The following is a 21306-nucleotide window of genomic DNA, read 5'->3' on the forward strand; positions in this document are numbered from 1 at the left end:
TTTGGAGCTTGTTGATGGACAGGAAAAGTCCATCAATTACTTGGTTTATTGGTCCATGTTAAGTCCACATTGTAGGTTTAGTTGTCGATTAAACATATCTAAGTTATGAAAACTGCTGCTGCTCTTTTCTAACACCTTAACCCTGTTAGTGTGCAGTTAGTGCATAAAATTTAGCTAGAACGATCCAAGATATATAATAGTAGTACTAGATCCCAAAAGTAATGTTTTGTGGCTACAAGAGAGACTTTTGGAAATTCTGCTGCTGCATAGTAAAAATACTACTGTATGACACAAAGCAGCAGCAGAAGTACTGACTCAAGCTATACAATTTAATTGACTCATACATTATGTCAGTGTAGCACTACCAAAGTTGGTAACAATACTTGCTTTAAGTCAGTAAGGCTTAAATGTTACCATCCATAGAAGAAAAAGGACTCGAAGTGACATCACCACAACAGCATGCTCTGTTGAGAATTGGTGTTGGGAAACTGTGTTTCTTTGATGGTTTGATATGTTCTAGCTAGATATATAAGTGCAGGCAAACGACCCGCTTATGTGTATCGTTTATTTGCCTTTCCTTTGATGCAAACTAACAGGTGAACTACATCATGTTCCTCTTTTCTTCTCTTTTGTGAATATTATATTTAGAGGTGGAAACACAGATCAATTATCGTAGAACCAAAATAGGTCTGTATATATGCAAGTACAGGGATGGAATAAGAATTCCTTCCTAATAAGACACATGTGCTTCAACAGAAGGTACTACAGATCCCTTACACCTTTATGAGACAATAACTTAATTTACAAACTCTAACTCTATATGACAATACAGCCTTAAGGCTTCAACAAAATTGTTACAAGTGAGGGGATACCCTAATAACTTTGCACAACACATAAAAACATAGACAATTCTGGTTTTCACAACCTGTTGGCTTCTGGAGGTGATTGAATGCCTTGACTTTGAGCTTTCTGTTTCTGCCTCAAGGAGCCCCACTCAATGGCCTCAGCAACAGCTCTTTGACGATCATATGTGTTCTTATCTTGCTTAGCGCTACTAGTTAATGAGGTATTTTCAATTTGTTTCTTTTGGGGTAGAGTACCAGATGTCCCTTCAGAGCCAGCAGGCACTTCTGCGAGGAATCCCAGTGCCACAACAGCATCACTCATGTATGGCCGGACTGAGGCTTCCTCTTGTAGGCACATTGCTGCAACGCCCACAGCCTGGCTCATCTCTCTCTCTGGGTAGTCACCTCTGAGAAGAGGGTCTACTAGCTGATGGCACCTCTTCCTGTCTCGGAGCATTGGCTTGGCCTGTTGATCATACATGAATTAACAGTAAAAAATCTTGCAGTAGAAATCTTTTTTTATCTAATATCTAACAGAGGATTTCAGATACATTTGCCATGTCGATCCTGGTGTAATCAAATAAAATTATGTGCATACCCAGTTAACCAAGATTTGATCGCTTGCTGATCTGGAGGTTTCCACAGCTCTTCTTCCCGTGATCAGCTCCAGTAGGAAAACCCCAAAACTATACACATCAGTCTTGACAGTTAGCTGGCCTGTTCTTATGTATTCTGGAGCGCAGTACCCATATGTACCCATCACTCGAGTTGAGATGTGCGTCTTTTCCCCAACCGGCCCGAGCTTTGCAAGCCCAAAGTCTGAGAGCTTAGGGTTGTACTCCTCGTCAATAAGTATGTTGGGGGACTTGAGATCCCGGTAGATGACAGGTGGGTTTGCCTTCTCATGGAGGTATTCGAGCCCCCTAGCAGTTCCATGGGCTATCTTCATCCTGATATGCCAACTTAGTGGTACTTGATCAGGAGTGTTATCTGCAATGGCAATTCTAGTTTTTAGCATCTAATTAACAGCATTATGAAATTGTATAAAGTGTGATCTGAATATACTTAAGATGTGTTAAGTGTATAGAGACCTCCATTTGTTCTATCTATAATCAATAGCATCTAGTTTCCGTTGTAGATTAACTTAAGCCTTGTCAAGTGTGCACTGGAACATGAATGTGTTGTTGAGGACAAAAAGACTAGCAGTTACCAAGCAAGTGGTCTGCAAGTGAGCCAAGTGCCATGTACTCATACACCAGAAGCCTTTGATCTCCATCTGCACAATAGCCTACCAAGCTGACTAAGTTTGGATGGTGCAGTAGACTGAGCATCAAGATCTCAACCAGGAACTCTCTGTTGCCTTGAAATCCATTCAGGTCCAGTTGCTTTACAGCAACAAGCTGATCACGCAAACCAAAAAACACATCAACCACTGAAGACGAGTTAGCAAGTGTGTATACTGTAGGGTGCTTGTCAGTGTGGTATGTACCTGGCCATTTTCGAGCTGGCCCTTGTAGACCCTGCCGAAGCCCCCTTCTCCCAGAAGGCAGTCGGAGCGGAAGTTCTTAGTGGCTGTCGCTAGCTCACGGAATGTGAATGCTTTTGCAGTTTTGGCAACAGCAGAACTTCCTTTTGGAGGTTCAATATTTGCTGTTTTTTCAGATGATGGCTTTTGCTTTGAAGAGGCAGATGATGGCTTGTTGGGTTCTGCAGAGGTGAGTTGCAGCATACATTAGACAGATTACCATTTTGTGCTTATTTAGTGGAACTAGTTCTTGTTGTCATTTGTCAACCAAATTCAAATATGATCTGGTGCAAAGATTAACACAAAGAATATGTTGTAATCATTCATTCCATGTCCGTAAAAATCATTTTGGTCCCTAGTACTGTAGAATTAAACATTGAAATACAGGAGTATATAGAACACCAAAATGCATGTGACATTGACAGAAAGAAGGTAATATAGAATATAATTGCTAGATAGATTCGATTGAGAGGAATGCACACAGATATCCAGAAGGGAATAATGTGGAACAGGGGTGTCATTTGTCCTTAAACAGAGATTCAGTGAATCGTCTGTATTTGGAGGCTTAAAAGCATCTGCAAGAAACCACTCAACCTGCATAGTAGAATATTTAAGCACGGATGCCCATCTAACAAAATTTACGGTGCAGAAGAGGACGTATCAAGGGATTGTGAGTCTTGGGTCTTTCCTAGAACATTGCATTTAACTTGTACTTACGATTGCTTGGTTTCTGTGCTGACATTGCCGACAATCAACTTTGTTTATGCAATCAGTTTGAATACCGGGCATATGGATTTCTTTATTCTTTTGAAAGCAGTGGCAGGAGTATCCTCTATGATTCTTACCAGGTTCCTTGAGAGGGGCTCCATATTGGCTGGCCGTTTTCACAATCGTGACCTGCCTCGACTCGATCCTCTTGGACGAGATCTTCTTCTCAGGCTTGAAGCACGAAAAGCAGCTCATCTTTCTCAACTGTATGAAACCTTCAATCTCTGCTCCTCTCTGCTCTTGCAATTCACAAACGTCCTCTTTTTTTCTTCTAGAATACACAGACGAACTCACAAACCTCCTTGTGTTGACAATGGCAGCAAGGGTGAGAGTTTATATGTAGCCTCCTCCTCCTTCCTAGCTAAAGATCTCCTATCCAGGTTATAGATTGTTGTTCTTGCTTTGTGCGCGGAAAATGTGATCCCTGTGAGGGAATGTGGTCAAATAGGAGGAGCATTTTCTTCATGCCTTAGTGGAAGAGAATGTGCTGAACCAATAATAGGAGTCTCGGCCATGCCTGGGTCCTAAAATTAGAAGCTTTGCTTCTTCCAGGATCTGTGTCCCAGGTAACGTGCTGGATGCAACGTCTTTCCTTAGAAAGTTCGGAGTCGAGAAGCCAACCCCACTGGGTTTTTTTTTTTTTTTTTTTTTTTGTGCTTGTGCTGTCTCTGATTGGTTAGAATTTAGGGATGACCTATTTTTTGCTGCTTAGTCTCATTTGGGTGATAGACTGGTTGTCAGCTGGGTTAAATTTACTTGATAAGCTCATATGGTTATTGTTCCAATTTTGGTTGGTACCATCTGGGTGCCTATTTGTTTCTGGAAACGGTGTCCAGGACCAATAGGTCATCCATCATACAACTAGTCTAGGGCACAGATCTGGTGGCATGTGCCTGCTGCTGCTACTGTGCTAACCATACAACTCAGCACTTTTTTATAGGCTTTAAGCGGTCAGTTTTAGAGGCAAAGAAAAAAAAACACTGCTATTTGTGGACAGGGATCGTCTAACGTACTGCACGGTCATGACGTACTGCACACCTGTTGACATGCGGGCCTAGGCCCCACGTGTCAGTTGCCCTGCAGTACGATGGGGATCTCAGTAGCCGTCTCTGAATATAGGCTCAAGGGTCTGGTTGTCTGATACATGATGATTGTACTGCCTGATACCTGATAGTCCTTTCTGAATACAGGACTGGCACATGGAAGAGTTGTCAATGTGTTAGAAACAAATACTACATGAGGTCACTTCAAAATTGAAGAGCTCAGCTCTGTATCGTGGATGCAGTGTTTTTTTTTTTTTTTGTTGCAGTCAAGAAACCCACAAGCTCAAGTCCGAGAAAAAATTCTGGCCGACGCCCATGAACCATGATCCATCCATCCTTGTGCAATTAAAGGTCAGTCGTGAAGTTGTGCCTTGCCTGCCTGCCATGCCATGGCACATAGGTCCACAGATGCAGGGCTGGCCTTAGTACCAGTAAGGTGAGCATATGGTACGGGTCTAGTCTAGTATGATTCTTTCATGGTTGATCTATTATAGGACTGACCACCGACCATTAAAGTTTAGTTGGAGGTACAAGTTTATTAATTCATACAGTGCAATTTACTCGAACGAGTTTCAAGTTTTGTTTTGGGTACAAGTCTATGAACCGAAACTATGGTGCAAGTTTCTGGTACGATGATGATACACAAGAGGTGAGAGAGACGGCGGAGATCTTGATGATGTGGTGAAGTGAAGCATCGGCAGGATAGGATAGATTCCAGGACCAGAATTTTGGCATTGGCTAGCATGAGCAGAAAGGCACAGCGTACCCGTTTTCTCTGGTCCATCACTATAGCATGACTAAGGAGCATCGTAACAGTCTTTGCATATATAAATAGGCCTACTACAATGTCCAGCACTCCAATTCCTTCCCAGACGTACAAACACAATGACAGGGACGCTAGACCGTCCGTATGGCCCAGACAGACATGATATCTGGTGTCTGTCGCCTGCTCCAGGAAGTTGAAATCCTCAGGTCCAAATCGCCTTTCCGTTTGATCTTTCAAAGTGATTTGCTCTTTTCAGAGGCCGCTTCATTTAAATTCGAATACTTTTTAGCACCTGGAGACGTCGACGGAAAGAAAAGAGCCTGATGACCGGTATTTCATTATGCAAGCGACAATATTCATACCATTTTCATGCTGTTTGATTGGAAACTAGGTTGACTCCGGAAAAGCGAAAAGCGTCGGCACACCGGTTTGGTTAATCAGACACCAGGCCCACGGAAAAAAGAAATGCAACGGTGTTTCATATGCTTAATCCTGCAGCACTATCGGGACAGCCGCCACATATTTCTAATATGGATATCAAAACGTTTAAATAAAAAATTATACTGTATACTTATTACTTGATATATATGATTTACATTAAGTGGATCTCGTGCACCATTTTAAGATCTAGGTGGCGGTCATTCAGATGGTGTTGCATATAATGTTTTGGTAGGCAGTGCTGCAGTGGTTTGTCCATGCTCATGGTGGCATCAGTTGGTGCTGCCTTCCTTTCTCGTAGACGACGTACGGCACCAGTGTTAGTGCAGTTAGGATTAGTGCGAGTGCTTCGTCGTGACTTTGGGTTGGTGACATGCATCATGGATGGCTACCACGCCATGACAAAGCAAAATGCAGCACTTGCACTGGAAGAGGAGAAGATTAGGTCGTCGTCGATGAACAGAAGATGCTTTCCTTGCCATGCGCCAACCACCAGCTCAGCCCAAGCACAGGATTGCACACCAAACAAGTCATTCCTGCAAAGATGGATATTTTTCCTCGTGTGATGCCATCGCGGGGAGAAAGGAAGAAATCCTTCTTGTTCACAAAGAAAGAATCTTCTCGTCGAACTGAACGAATGAATAATCTGAATTCTGAATTCTTATCAAGACAAATATTACAAATGGAGACTTTGTTGATTTGGACTTCGGAGTCCAATGCTGCTAATCTATGTACTCATACATACATGGTGAATTTCGCATTCAAGATCGACAAGTGGAAGGAAGGACTGTAGCTAGGATATGCCAGGATTTATGCTTCAGTCACCTGGCGTCGCCGCCGGTGCTGCTGAACCCGATGTCGTGCCCGCCCCTCCGCAGTGTGCTCGTCAGCGACGACGAGCTCAGCGAGTCGGACGACAAGTCCGACAGGTTCAGCACCAGCGCGTTGTAGTCCGACACGCTGTCCTGCAGGCTCAGCAGCAGCTGATGGTTGGCGTTGAAGCTCATGGACGGCCGCACCGCCGGCACGAACGGCGGGTCCGCCTCGCCGCTCAGCATCTGCACCACGGCGCGCATCCCCGGCCGCAGCGCCGGCTCAGGGCTGGAGCACGCCAGCCCCACCAGCAGTGCGCGCCGCATCTCGCCCTCGTCGTACTCGCCGCCCAACCGCGGGTCGACGGCATCCAGCACGCGGCCCTCGCCGTGCAGGCTCCACACCCACTCCACGAGGTTGTTGCACCGGCCCTCCGTGCCGATGGGCCGCCGCCCGCACGCCACCTCCAGCACCAGCGCGCCGAAGCTGAACACGTCGGTGCCCTCGGTGGCGCGCCCGGTGAGTAGGTACTCCGGCGCCAGGTAACCCATCGTGCCGGCAGCGGCGGTCGCGTCGGGGGACTCGCCGTGCTCCGCCTGGCGCGCGAGGCCGAAATCCCCGAGGCGCGCGCGGTACGCCTCGTCGAGCATGACGTTGCTGGACTTGACGTCCCGGTGGATGACGCGGCGCTCGCACTCGTGGTGGAGGTAGGCCAGCGCGGAGGCCACGCCGGCGAGGATCTCGCGGCGGTGGTGCCACGGGAGCACATGGGACGAGGCGTCGAACAGCGCCCGGTCGAGGCTGCCGTTGCGCATGTAGTCGTAGACCAGCAAGATCTCGCCTTTCTCGTAGCACCACCCCTGGAGGCGGAGGAGGTTGCGGTGGCGGAGGCCGGCGATGATCGAGAGCTCGGACTGGAACTCAGAGCGCGCCTGCTCTCCGTTGGCGTTGGCGTTGGCGTTGGTGCAGCGCTTCACGGCGACCATGGCGCCGGTGTCGGGGATGATGCCCTTGTACACGATGCCGAATGCGCCGTTGCCGATGACGCGGGACGCGTCGAAGCCGCGCGTCGCGGCGCTCAGCTCCTTATAGCTGAACTCCCGCGGCGACCGCGCGAGCGCCGCTGCGGACGCGAGGCTGTCGCGCTTCTTGGCCACCGTCAATGCCGTGCGCTTCCTGGCCCTCGCGCGGCGCGCGAGCGCCCAGAACGCGAAGCCCGCGAACGACACGGCCACGAAGGCGCCCGCCGTCGCGGCGCCGGCCACGGCCGCGTGCTTGGGCGGGTGCGGCGAGCCGGCATGCCCCGCAGCTGCATTCGCCGGAGCGCTCGCCGCGGTGATCGAGCTAGTAGGCGCCAAAACCGTCACGGCTGGCGGCGACGGCGTCACTCCCGGGAGCAGCGGCGAAGGAAGCACCGGATTGACGCTCGCCGGAGGGGGGGCAACCGTGGAAGCGGGCGATTCCGGCACGGGCACAGGCGCCGGCGACGCGGTCGAGAAGCTCCACCACTCGATGGCGTGAACCTCCGTGCTCCCCTGGGTGGACGCCGAGAAGCCGACGAAAGCTGCGTCCTTGACATCATCCCCAAGGTCCAAAGGCACGGAAAGCACCGGCGCCCGCGGCCGCTTCGCCGCGTAGGACACGAACACCTCCATGGTCCCCGCCTTGTAGTCGATCCACGCGTTGACGGTCCTCCCGCTGGTGAGCTCGACGCCCGCCTCGTCGAGGTCCGCCACGGCCGCGGACACCATGGACCCAAGATCCAGACCCACGTGGTTCCCGTTGACGTCCCCGAACTGCACGTCCATGAGCGTGTCGAACTCGACGGCGGCTGCGTCGGTCCCGGTGGAGACGCCGATGTAGGGCCCGGCCTCGCCGAGGGCGGCGTCGTCGGCGGCGACGACGAAGGCGAGCCCCCCGCCGACGGAGGAGGGGTTGAGCGTGGTGACGGTGAAGGCGAACTGGGTGGAGAATCCGGCGCGGAGCGGGACGGCGTAGGCGTAGAGCGCGCGGCCGGCGCCGGAGGTAGGGACGGGGAGGTCGCGGGAGAGGCGGATGGTGCCGTTCTTGAGGTGCGCGTCGCCCAGCAGCTTGAGGCTGCCGAGGGTGAGCGTGGCGTAGTCGAATCGCAGAGCCGTGGCGAGCTCCTCACCGCGCATGAGGAGGAGGATGAGCAATGCGAGCGAGAGCGCGGCTCTTGCCATGGCGGGCGCGGGCGGCGGAGGCACTGGCATGGGGCCTAGTATACATCAGCAGCCGAGCATGGGATCCCGATTCCCGACCCAAGAAGCAAGCAGTCGAGCAGAGGATTGGGGAGGGGAGGGGAGGTAATACGAGAGGAGAGAGAGTGAGAGTTGGTGAGGTGGGAGACTCGATTTAGAGACACGTGCGCCGGGGTGGCAACGGTAGGGAGGTCAGGGAAGGAGAACAGAAGAGGATGCTGTCTGCTGGAGAAGGAAGAAGAGTGTGGAGTGTGAGTGGGTGGGCAGTTGGCGACTGGGGAGTGTGAGTGCCGTGGCTGCTTCCCTTGGCCTGCGCGTCATCCACCCCATCAGTCGTGGACGGGCGCTGGACAGAGAGGCTGGCAGGGATCCAGCCAGCTAGTGCGGTGGTGCCGGCTGCCGCTGCCGCTGCCGCTGCCGTGTCGTTCTGCGGCGGTGCCCCGTGCCAATCCCTCTCCTACCACTGCCGCTGCAGCCTGCAGCCGGACTCCAACGGTAGCAAACGCCATTGCCGTTGGCACGTCGCGTCGCACACGGCCTGGCCCTGATTTTCATACAATATAATAGTAAGTAATCCACTGGATCGGCCTGGCTCTGATTTCCATTCCAAACCACACACTCATCAGTACGTACGCCGTTGCCGATGCATTAGCCGGCACACTCCATCACCTATCTCACGCATCATTCTGAATGCCAGCACGGATCCGGATCTATACAAAACTTCCAGCTGGTGATAGAAAAATGATCGATCTGTGCACGAAATTAGAGTGTCTATCAAGGAAGGTCCAAAGGTTGATCTTCACATCTCAGCAAGTCATTCCATGTCGCATATACACATACACATGCGCATACACAAGGGTTGAACAACTGCAGGTGACAGGAGACCCGTAATGATTTTGTTGGCAGCAATCCACCTTGGTTTGTTAATTCAACCGCGATCTGAGTTCGATTAACTACTACTACCTCTATTTTTAAATAATTGACAATTTTAACTTTGAGTTCATGCCTTGACCAATGATTTTTAACAAATACATAAGCAAATAGTTGAAACTATGTTTAAAGTACTTTTAGTCGTAAATTTAACGATACCATATCTATTTTACTTCATTAAATATTTTATAATGTGTTGTTGGTCAAAGTGCGAATGACCAAGTCAAAATTATCAGTTATTTAAAAACGGATGGAGTAATTTGTTAGGAGCATAATCGCAATCAGGCCGATCTGCTCCAGATTAGTACACTGAACTCATCAGCTCTCTCTGCCAACCATAATAATCCCTAGTATTTTTTCATTCTTTGAGGTGGCCGCTAGTGTTACTGCAACGAATAAGTGAGTGATCGATACTGATAGCAGCACGAGCTCCAAAACTTAGCCATGCCACATGCTGTATCGTCTATCGAGACGATGCGACTGCTTACCATGCAGCCGCACGCCTCGCCATTTTTGGGCTAGGCATCTATCTCTGCATCAGCTGCAGGGTCACAGGCTCACAGAAATGAGACAGCTTGACGCATTTCTGATGGAGGAGACATTTTGTTCCAGCTCCTCTTCACCACTTCGATATCGCAATTATATTCGCTCACTAATTTAGTCCACAAGAAAAATGATGAGCGACGACAAGAGGAACCCACTCCGCTCTGCATCTCATCTCCGACGATAGTCCGGCCCACCGGCGTTGAGAATAATGGAAGAAGACCATGACGGCAAGGTTGGCATTCCTTGCAAGCTAGTTAAAAAGGGCCCCAAAAAAGAATACTCCATACATGACTGCACGATATGTCGATGGATTTATACTATAACAACAAAACAAGTGTTGGTATCTCAATGGACCCTTGCGAAGCATACCTGCATGCTTCAAGCGTACTCAATCTTGTCGAGAGGGCAGCAAGCCGGGACTAAAATTTCAGCGAAATTTTGCGGATCTTGAGAATTTTGGAGGAGACGAAATATCTAACTCCGAATTATTCTTTCGGTGGCATGTGATCGAAATTTTAGTGAATTTCATGAATTATGATTTTTTTCGCTGATGAATGAAAAAAATGTAAAACAAAATTAAAATCCCTGACAGCTAAGTAGTTGTCTAGCTCTCATTGCTTCCTCGCTTTGTCATACATACATCAATGCCTAATCCTCTTGGCTTTAGTTTGCTAAGTAATTGTCTGCGAACTTTGCATGCGGGTATTAAGTGCAAACAGGTCACGGCACGCTTGGGTGCTCATCACATCTGGTTCGAAGACGATGATTAACGCAGCTAGAGAAAATCCAAAATCCCATCCAAATCCAAACAAAGAAACCCAATTCAAATCCATTGCGAAGCAATATATACCTTGATCACATTGCCAAGCATTTTGAACATGTTAGCAAAACTCGTATATCAGGTTCTAAGCATTCGACTTTGCTAATTAAGAAAATGGGAGAAACCAACGGTGCAAGTGACAAATCTAATTAGGTGAGTGATCTTGAAATAAGAAAGGCCCAATGCAATTAGGTGAGGAGGGAAGACCAACCAAAGAGAAGAAAAAGAAGAAGAAGAAGAAGGGATCTGACCAAACCACCGGGATCCCCGGATTTCATCGTTGTCATGTCCCATGCGTCAGTGATGAAGTTACTGTGACTTCGACGTTGTATGATGTCATTTTGTTGTATATTTGCACCGACTTCTATACATATACATGAAAAAAAAAGAAATAAAAAAGAAAAGAAGAAAGCTAGGCAGGCCCATTTCTTTTAGGCCAGCCCAGGCTCTCTCCTCCCCCTTCTCTTCTGTCGGTCCGAGCAGGCCCAACCCCCTTTCCCTTCTCTTCTCCCTGTCGTGTGGCCTAGCCTAGTCGGCCGGCCTCCTTCTCCCGCACTGAACCGGCCTGGCCCAGTCACCCCCTCTCCTCCTTATCCCGTCAACCGAGCTGCCCTAGGGGGCGGCCGACTCCTGTTTCTTTTCCTTGTCGCATGCGTCGCCTTGCCCACGGCACGTGCCAGATCATGCCGCCCCTTCCTAGGCCCAAGCTGCATGGTCGTTGCGCGCTCCTCTCCCCTTCTCCTCCGGTTGGTGGACCGCCGCTACCACATCCTTTCCTCAATCAATTCATCCACATGCTTATCTCTTCCCATCCCTATCTCTTCCCCAAAACCCGAGCGCCTTCGATCTGATAACTTCGCAAAGGAAAACCCCTAGCCACCGCTATAAGAGGCTGGGAGGGGGTGCCCGTGGAGGAGGAGGAGGCAACAAAGAGAGGGGGCCGGATCCAAGAGAATAGATATATATATATAGAGAGAGAGCCACCGCCACTTCAATCCACTACTTCAATCCACGCCTTTGTGTCGTGGCTGTGCGCAAGCAGGTGTTTACGCCAGTTGGCCTTGCGCCGCTCCGTGCGAGCAGGTGGCGCCGGCCGGCCTTGCGCCGCGCCATGCGAGCAGGTGGTTCTTTTTTCTGTGATGGTGTCCGACCAGCCCTCATGTCGCGTTCGTGGAGGCTATGCTGTGTGCTTTGGCCGGTGGTTCTTTGCTCTATGGTGGTGATTCGGCCGGCCTTTGTTGCCGCGACCATGTGATACAAGTGTGTTCCGACTGGTCTTCGTGCCGTGGCCGTCGAGTTGGGTTTCGGCCGACACTCGCGTTGTGGCCGTGGAGTGTGGGCCGCTGCTGTGCGAGCTGCTGTTGGTTCCTTTCTAATTCATGTGGGTCTCTGGCCATGTGTGTCCCGTGTTGCACGAGCGTGTTGATTTTTGCTTTGGCACGGCTGGCTTCGTGCTGTGATCGTTGAATTTGGTTTTGTCTCTGGCCGTCCGTGCCTCCGTGCCGTGAGAGCGCGTCGAGTTTGATTTTACTTAGGTTGGAATGCATGTATGCCTTGCCGTTGGGATGATCTATATGGCCTTTGCCGTGTGTACGCGCTACTGACAGGGTGGGCCATGTCGCTAGTGGCTTGCTGCTAGTTGGGTGGGCTGTGCCGCCATGCGTGTATGCCTCACGAGTTTTCAGCTATGCCATTGAGTTGGCATCCATGCGTGTGCTCCGACCGGCCTAGTGAAGATGTATTCCGCTGTGTTGAGATGCTTTGGCCAGATTTGTGGTTGTTGTCTTCAGGATACTTGCGGGCATGTGTTTGTGATGGTGTTTTGATGATCTTTGCTGCACTCTGGTTAGTGTATGTTGGTCACGCTGTTGATATGTCCATGCTAGACATTAACGCGTTGGCGTGTTTGGGACATCAGGCCAGTGCTTTGGTATTTCCTTCTTCGTCAACAGATTCTGGGCACTATTGTTGTATTTGGTTGCCTATTCTTAGGTGACTGATGGTGTTAACCCTTTGTTGTCCAGTTATTAACCATTTGTTACTGCCTTAAAGGAAATTGTTGTCTGTTACCTGTGGCTATCCTGTTATGATAGCTCGGTTTAGTTGGCTATTGCTTTAGTAATGAATGGGTTTGAACTATGGTTGATGGCGGTTTGATGAGGGATGGTGGCTGTGGGTTTGGTCTCCTGCTATCATCAGTCTTGTTGAGTTGTTACTAGTAATGCTCATTTATCTGATGATTGATGGTAATAAAGTTGAGGCTGTGGCTCTTGCTTTCTCTAAGGGATTGATGGTTGCTTGTTGCCTTTGAGTTAACTAATGATGACAGTGAGGCTAAAGGGGGAATGTTGCCTATGTTGCCGAGACCAATGATGCTAGGGCTGAGGTCAAGGGAGGGTTTAGTGTGGCTAAGCCGATTGCTGGGCTCCTGGGTAATGCTGGTTGTAGCTATACGAGACGTCGTGCCCCTAACCTTTCTCTCCCGTCTTATATATGTCACCTAAGGCCGAGGCCGAGGCCGATGATGAGGGATTGTACAGATTCTGAGGCTGAGGCTATTCAGCCGACGATGACCCGAAATATATAAACAGGACATAAAGCTAATGCTAGACTGTTTATCCCATCTTTTCCTTTTATTTATTATCTAATACTCACTCTGCTTTATATTTGATGCGTGTGTCTACAACCTTACAAACTCAAAGATGACCTGACGACGATCAGCAGCAGCTTAATTGGAGGTTGTTCGAGAAGCCGGACGTAATTAACCAGAGGTCTTGCGAGACCATGGGAACTAGAATTAGCAATCGCCAGAAGAAAAATAGTCAGTAGCGTGTGCGTATGTGTGTATGTGTGAGATATTGTACCTATGTAACTGTACTTTATGATTTCAATAATGAATGAATAAATTACACATTTTAATTACATTTTATCTTATATTCTTTCGTATACGTTGATATACTGGTACATCCATGATACATATATAATTATATAATACAACAGTTCGAATACATAAAATGACATGTTTCTAATGAGCAAAACAGACGTACGTCAAGGGCTCCCGGTCCCTGAACAAATGCCTCCCATCTGCCATCAAGCCAAGGGCATGTGAAGGAGGAGAAAAAGGAGGCAGCTGGGCCCACGACGCAGAGGGATAACCCAAGCAGCGAACGCTGGTCCTTCACTTCCTTGGCTCCTTGCTCACGTGGCGTAGATCGAAAAGCTGAAATTGCCATCAACTTCTAGGTTATGCTTGTGTGTCCTCACATGCCAATATTTTTTATCAGGATTGCAAATGGTAGCGGAAAAGAGGAAATTCATAATGGTCTCTGGGCATCCATCGAAAGCCAATTCAAGAGAGAGAGAGAGAGAGAGAGAGAAAAGAGTTTTGGTTTGCTGGTGAGACCATGACATGTAGATTCCCATTCTTTTTCGCGTTTAGTTAGCAGTCGAAAATGGGCGCATGACATATTGGAAAATTCATGATGGATTCCCAGGGTAGAGAACATCCGGAACACAACACACACACACCTCTCAGCTCTCAGGCCCACTCCAATTCAAACCAAAAAGACCCCAGGCCCACAGCCCAGTCGAACAGCTTATAGAGGTTGTATCGCAGCCCAGCCCAGATAGGGGTGGAGTGTGCAGCCCATCAGACAGTAAGCCAGGCCCATGCCCAAAATTCGAACCCCGGATTCCCGAAGCCCGATCCCTGGAGGTTCTTTAATTTATATATTTTTATTTTTTAATATTTGCAAAAAATACATGATCGTTTTAACAAATTGCAAGAATAGGCTATTGTCACCTGTTCATCGGGCTAGAGCAAGAACGGATGACACATTGTAAGTCCCGCCAGTCAGTAGATTAAAAAATGCGAAAACTACGGTAAGGCAACGTGTCGCCTGTTTAGCTTTGTACAGAAGCAGAACGAGCGAATCAATATCCTAAAAAGGTGTTGCCCACACAGTAGACCACCACAGATATACATGCTTGTGATGCTTAATTTCACTCTACTGCTTTTTCATGGTAACTATTACCGGCTAGCTCATTGTCTTGTTGGCTGAAAATAATTCCCAATGGGTCAACTCAACTGAAATTGTCTATCTGCGTGAGTCTGAATTGAACCGGCCTCTAACACTAGAAAGCTATGATCTGCACATAAAACCCTGCTTCAAGTACATAGACAGGCATGCCTGTAACAGATATATAGTTCGAAGCCACATGAAATAATTAACTGGTGCTTATTTACAGTTAGATATATTATGACACACACTTCAATATTGAGTTGCAGCACCCAGTCAAACCATATAATATAGCACACAATACATTGATCAGAAGTCAAATGTGCGCACAAGCATCGCACTTATTACATGAAACCATGCATGCAGCATGATGCATGGTCCAGAGGAAAGCCACACAAATCCAAATCTGTGAGCATAGACACAATCATGATGCTCAATCACCATCACACATGTAGAACATAGTAAACAGATCGACACGCTCACTCGACACACATGCAGAATATAGCATGAGCAATAGACAAAAACACACAATTGCAAACCACACGAGCACACACAAATTAAACTATGATGAAAGGAGATGCTCCTCCAGTGTCAAACCTTGTTCTTCTTCCAAAATAATAAGGGGAATCTTGCATCATCGTCCTCTTCTGGCGCGTTTCCTGTTTCTTGTTCTTGATTTTCTGGTTTCTTGAGTTTAAAATCATATTTGTCTTTATGCTTTTTAATCTCTTCTTCCACCTCGTTAGGGACATGGTCACCGGTGAGCTCAAGCTCCTTCAATCTCGGAAGTTTGCAGATACCAGAGAGAGACTCCATGTTGGTGAATGACCAGGAGATTTTCTTGAGCATAGGAGCAGATCCACCAGTGAAGTTGATGTTTGTAATGGCCGAACAGTAAACAATAAGAAGGTTGAGCTTTGGAAACTCGCTTTCGTTGAAGGTAAGCTTGCTTTCGACGTAAGACTTGTCCAAGAGTACTAAGCAGCGCATGTTTGGTTTCTTGGCGAGGATTTGTATATCACCTTGCCTCAGAAAGGTATCCTGAAGAGTCACCTTGGTTATTTGTTTGGCCGTATCAAAAAATGAAAGCAATCTGCTGTTGTTCTTCAACTCGAGCTCCTCCAGTTTTGGAAGGCTTTCGACTCCAGAAAGAGACTTCAGGTCGCCCGTCAAGGACAAAACAATCTTTTCAAGCTCCGGAGCTGCTTCAATTTCAAAAGTGATTTCAGTCAAGTTGGAGCCCTCAACAAGAAAGTATTTGAGCTTTTGGAATTCACCCTTCTTGAAGGTGAGGTTTCTCTCGGTGCATTCAATGTGTTGGAGCCTGACACAGCATAACTTGGGAAGCTTGGCGAGGACCAACAGATCCTTATGGTTCAGCCTGGTGCGAGTTAGAGTTACCTTGTTCAGTTGATTACCACCATCGTCTTTGACCAACAATGGAAGAAGCGCCCCTCTTTCTGTGGTTCCGCTGATGCTTAGGCTCTCAAGAAGCTTGGGAGAGCATTTCAAGCGAGAGCACATATAATCTGGGAACTCTCCGATGGAAGGATTACCCTCGAGTCTGGTTGTGGGAAGAGTGATTGACAGAGACTGGAGGCACTCATGCAGGTCACTGATTGTTCGGAACAAATTCCAAAAGTGACTGTTCTTGTCATCAATAACCACACCGAGCTTCCTAAGCTGCCATAACTTTCTAATGTCTTTCAAATCTCGACTATTCCATGTCTTGACATTGGATAGTACCTCCATGTTTACCATTTTCTCGATCTTTTCAGGAATTCGGACACTGGAGAATTCCTCATCCCCGATGGCTGGATTAATGCGACCAGCTAGCAGACGCTTTAGCTTTAGGAGCATGACACTTCTTGTTGCAAACTCAGGCACCTTGGTCTGCCGAATATCCAATACCTCTAGCTCACGGAGGTTGTTGATTTCATTGGGCAGGTGGGTAACATCTGTTCTCCTTAGGCTTAGATACTTGAGTAGTAATATCTTGCTGCAGATGTCCTTCAAGTAGTGCCGGTTCTTCTTGAAGCAACGACAACCTTCTAGATCTAGCACCTTGAGCTGGGACACCTGGGATGATTCATGTAGTATCCTTTTAAAGAACTTATCGATTGTGTCAGAGGCGCGGAGATGGATATCGTTGAAAATGGAGAAGTGGCGAACCAAGTGATGTGACAAGCGTGTCTCCACAGTGCGCTGTTTCTTGGCGACCTTTGTAATGAATTCATGAACTAGATCATCCACTATGCAGCTCTTGACCTTTCCCGTAGCACCAATATCAGCAGGATAAACAAGCCATCGGTCGATGAGTGCGTCAAAACATCGGTCGGCTTGGCGCACTGAACTGGACCAGCGCCAGTCTTCCGTAGTTATCAGTCCTTCTACAACCCATCGTCCTATCAAGGTTGACCGCCTGATTTTCTCTCCTCGAGGGAAGATAGCTAGGTACAATAAGCAAGACTTGTATTCTTTAGGAAGGTGGTTGTAGGAGAACTTGAACATCTTTTTAGCAATGCTGCCCAATGATTTTTGGGGAACCACCTGCAGGGTGCTGTGCAGCTTGCGCAGCTCTTGTTTGCTCATCTTGGGGTTGGCGTACAAAGCATGAGCGAAGATCTTCATGCAGAATTCATGAGGCTCACACTTGTTCAAGATGGCACGATAAATCTGGGAATTTGGATTGTTGTCTTCATGCATCTGGTTGCCCGTAAGCTGGAGTACAATATCATGGTAGAGGCCGACAAGAGAACAGTCCAAAGGCTCCTGCAGTGGATAGCAATATTCTTTGGCCTGTTGAGTGTTCTTTGAGGCGGTCACGATCACTGCACCAGCGACGCAGCCCAACAGGCTCAAAGCATTTCTGGTCTCCTCGCATTCCAATACATAGTTCTGATTGGTTTTGATGATGATTAATGTCCTTTCATGCTTCAAATGATCTTTATTAATCTTGTCCACGATCCCTTTGATCACGAGCTGCTCTTTAATCTCCCTCCGGATTTCTTCGATCTTCTTTTTGGTTTCTTCAATAGTAGCATTTCTTTGATCCTCATCCAATGTTGTCGTTGTGGTCTTGTTTGTGGCTTGCTTGGTGTCTTGCTCCTGGGTCTGCCGGGCCTTGCTGTTGCTGGTCGTCGGCAACACCTCCCGCAGGATCTCTAGCTTAACCTTGTCAATAATTTCTTTGATTTGATCATCGCCCAATCTAGTTGTGCTAGTGGTGGCGGTGATCTTTGTGGCTTGCTTGGTGTCTTGCTCCTGGGCCTGCAAGGGCTTGCTGTTGCTGGTCGTCGGGAACGCCTCCCGCAGGATGTGTTCATATTGGGCATAATGGAGAGGAATCAGGGCCGCTTGCTGCTTTTCGCATGCTTCTTGTTCTTCTTCTACTACTATTTCCATATGCTCTTTAAGCTTCTCTGCTGTTTTCTGGATGATATCGTTGCACAATGCTAATGTATGGTCTTGTTCAGCCGCCGCCGCCGCCGCAGCTGACTTGAGCAGCAGGAGGAGTGCGCCTAAGGCTTGCTTGTCCAGCTGGACATCCTTCATTTGATCCACGCTCAGCTTCAGCAGGTCGACCTCCACTTCTGGAATCGCGCTCTTGATCTTTTCAATCTTGTCGTCAACTTTCATTTCTCTGATATTTCCCTGGATTGCATCAATCAGAGCAGTTTTGTTCCGGAGAATTACCTTTCTTCTTTTGCGCTCAGCTCGCCAATCATTGCCTTGCAGCTCCTCTTCCTCGCCTTGACCCGATTTGGCACGCTCGAGCTCCCTTAGGATGTAGTAGAGAATGTCCTGGGGTTGTGGCGATCGATAAGAAAAGTGCACCGCCGGGATGTCGACCAAGACACTGCGTTGGAAATGGGTCTTCGCCACAGCCAAAGCTTCATTCGCAAGAGCGCCGGCATCCTTTGCATTCGGTGCCACAATGGCGATGGAGGGTATTGATCCCGTCGCTGCTCCGGTGTTGCCTCTCTCAACTTTCTTCATCCACTCGACTAGCTTCCTCTCAAGGTAGTCGTCCAAAGTGGGAAGCTCAAAAAAGGCTCTGCTTGGACGATCAGAATGATGGGTTACCGTTGTCACCTCTTGATTGTCACCGTCTTCTTCATCGTCTTCTGCAGGTGAAGGTGCGGCCGACGACAATGGCGCCGTCGACGACTGCCCCGCCACCTCCTTCTCCTTCGCCGGGACCTCCACGCCGTATCTCAACCGCCGCTCGCCGACGTCGCGCGCCCGCTCCTTGAGCTCGCGCAGCTGTTCAGCTGCGCGGTGCTGCGCGACCATCTTCCGCAGGAACCATGGGGCCCACAGGAGGTAGCGCCAGAGGCCGCCCTTGGCGAGGTGGATGTCGGGATTGCCGCGGTACAGGTAGAGGTCGATGCAGTTGTTGCAGTCCTGGGCGAGGAGCCGGACCTGGTTCATCCACGTGCGGACCTGCTCGTCGTGCTCGCCGCGGGGGGGCGCCGTCCGGGCCAGGTGCAGCAGGAAGCTGTTCATGCTCTCCATCTCCTCCTTGATGAACTGCACGTCGCCCCGGACGCCGCGTAGCAGCCGCGTCTCGTTCCGGATGACTCCCAGCAGGGAGGTCACGGCGCCCGACGCGAGCTCAGCCATCGCTCGCTCCCTCTCCCTCCGCCGGACGGCCGGACAGCCGGACGGGAGCTGGTGTATCTTGTTCAGTTAGTTTAGCGGTGGCAGGCTAGGGTGGCCATGGCCATGCATTCGATCAACAGACATGCATGTGTCGTGTGTGCGTGGGTAGGCGGCGGAAGGACTTCCCTTCTTCAGATGCATGCTACGTACGCAAGTGAAACCGCCAAGGCAAGTATCAGATCAGATCAGATCAGCTGCAGGTCCTTGTTTCTTTCTTGACAACTTTAATTTTATGCAGGGCCTTCATGATGAGGTAACATAGAGCGTAGGGTCACTTCGCTAAAGAATTAAAGTAGTTAACCAGACTGATGCTAGATTACAAACATACGAAATCTCACACTCCGTCTTTATCGATCCGACAAAAGGTAAATCAGGTTAGGGATGCCTTTGATCCCTAGCTTCATTTGATCACCCGATTCCATATCCTCTTTACGGTTTTGCCATGGGAACTTGTATTCCACGCACAAGTCGCGGCGATTCTTCCTGCTCGATCGTGTCCCGTTCCATTTTGCCCCGGCCCCTTGTCGTAACCCGTTGATAGCTCAATTACTTGAGTAGGATCGATTACGCGCAAGACAGACAATTAGGCAATTAGAGAGGTGAATGATTGTGAAAACTAAATTTAATTTTCAACGCCCTAACAAAAACTCAATTTATTCTCATAATTAGTTCTAGGGGACTACTATCATATCATAAAAATAATATATAGAAAGTTCCAACGGTCCGATTACTCTCAAATTTTAACTGTAGAAACTAGACAACGATATGAAACTATTCTAATAAAAATAAAGTAAATCGGGTTTCTGGATCAAGAATTACAATTTTTGCAAACAAACTGTGACAGATGATGATGAAAATAGATTAAACTCTAATTTCATGATTATGCAAGAATTTTAAAAAAATCATCCAATCAAACTTTTTAAAACTTTACCTTATGCTCTAGGATAATTTCAGTGGATCAAACTATACAACTGCATTTTGACACAGTATGCACCTCGTACGTACAAATGTCTTCACATGCATAATTTGGACATACATACTCGTTAGTATTTTTTTTGAAAATTTTAGTTTAAATTATACATAATTTTTAGTGAATCCAATTAAAATGGGTTGCACATGAATTTTGAAACATGTACAATTTTTTTATAATTTTTAAATAACAGAAGATCACTGTTTTAACATGGAAGATTAAAAAAAATAAAGCTAATGAGTACTGTTCACACAGGGCTAATAAGTACTATTCGCATAAGGGGCTAACCGTCAAAGGGCTGTAAGGCCCATCAGAGAGCGGTAGGGGTTAACACTACCATGGTGGGCAACTGCTTACCGGAACTAATTGTCTCATGAGAGAGCGATAAATGGTTATTTTTGTAAATCTTTTCATTCGAAATATATTTATTTAAATATATTAAAAAACCTTCTCTTTCTCCCCACCGAGCCAGGCCGCCCGTCTCTCCACCTGGGCCGGCCCGCCATTCCGTTGCCCCCTTCCTTTTCCTCTGTTGGCCAGAGCTGGCCCAGGCCGCGCCTTATTTCCTTCCTCCAGCCGCCAGAGGGGCACAGGGGGTTCGGAGCCGGGCGGCTCGCATCTACCCGAGCACCCACCTGCAGCCGCTCCACCGGACCCAGCCGCCCCCCATCTCCTGCCTCTATCAAAAATCTGAGCCGCCTTCCCCCCTCTATCTCCATCTCCAATTTGGTTTGAATCGATGCCCGATTGGATCGGGACTCTACTGGATTTGGCGGATTCGGGGTGGATTCGAGCTTTATCCTTTCGATTGGTTCGATGGCTGCCTATATATATGGAAGGGGTTCGGCCGGCCTGGGGGGATCGATTGAAGGAGGAGGCGAAGCCCTGTCGCGCTAAAGACTCGCCGAAGAGACCCTGTTGTGCAGAGGTGCTGTC

The 21306-nt window shown here is 48.4% G+C and overlaps 3 protein-coding genes across 3 annotated transcripts; all 3 read right to left on the bottom strand.

The window, feature by feature from the left end:
* Positions 1-732: 732 nt before the first annotated feature.
* LOC133928383 (probable serine/threonine-protein kinase PBL25) lies at positions 733-3594 on the bottom strand. The gene is made up of 5 exons (XM_062374695.1): positions 3216-3594; positions 2335-2552; positions 2056-2245; positions 1444-1835; positions 733-1311 (listed from the first exon to the last, which is right to left on the bottom strand). The coding sequence occupies exons 1-5, from the start codon at positions 3331-3333 to the stop codon at positions 919-921; spliced, it is 1311 nt and encodes a 436-aa protein (XP_062230679.1). The 5' UTR covers positions 3334-3594; the 3' UTR covers positions 733-918.
* Positions 3595-6015: 2421 nt separating this feature from the next.
* Positions 6016-8922, bottom strand: LOC133928382 (L-type lectin-domain containing receptor kinase VIII.2-like). The gene has a single exon (XM_062374692.1). It carries the CDS (start codon positions 8430-8432, stop codon positions 6207-6209), a length of 2226 nt encoding a protein of 741 aa, XP_062230676.1. The 5' UTR covers positions 8433-8922; the 3' UTR covers positions 6016-6206.
* A 6141-nt stretch (positions 8923-15063) lies between these two features.
* LOC133928385 (uncharacterized) lies at positions 15064-19361 on the bottom strand. Its single transcript, XM_062374697.1, has one exon. The coding sequence runs from the start codon at positions 19359-19361 to the stop codon at positions 15327-15329; it is 4035 nt and encodes a 1344-aa protein (XP_062230681.1). The 3' UTR covers positions 15064-15326.
* Between the last annotated feature and the right edge of the window lie 1945 nt (positions 19362-21306).

The sequence above is a fragment of the Phragmites australis genome, chromosome 9 (assembly GCF_958298935.1).
Source record: "Phragmites australis chromosome 9, lpPhrAust1.1, whole genome shotgun sequence".
Lineage (NCBI taxonomy): Eukaryota > Viridiplantae > Streptophyta > Magnoliopsida > Poales > Poaceae > Phragmites > Phragmites australis.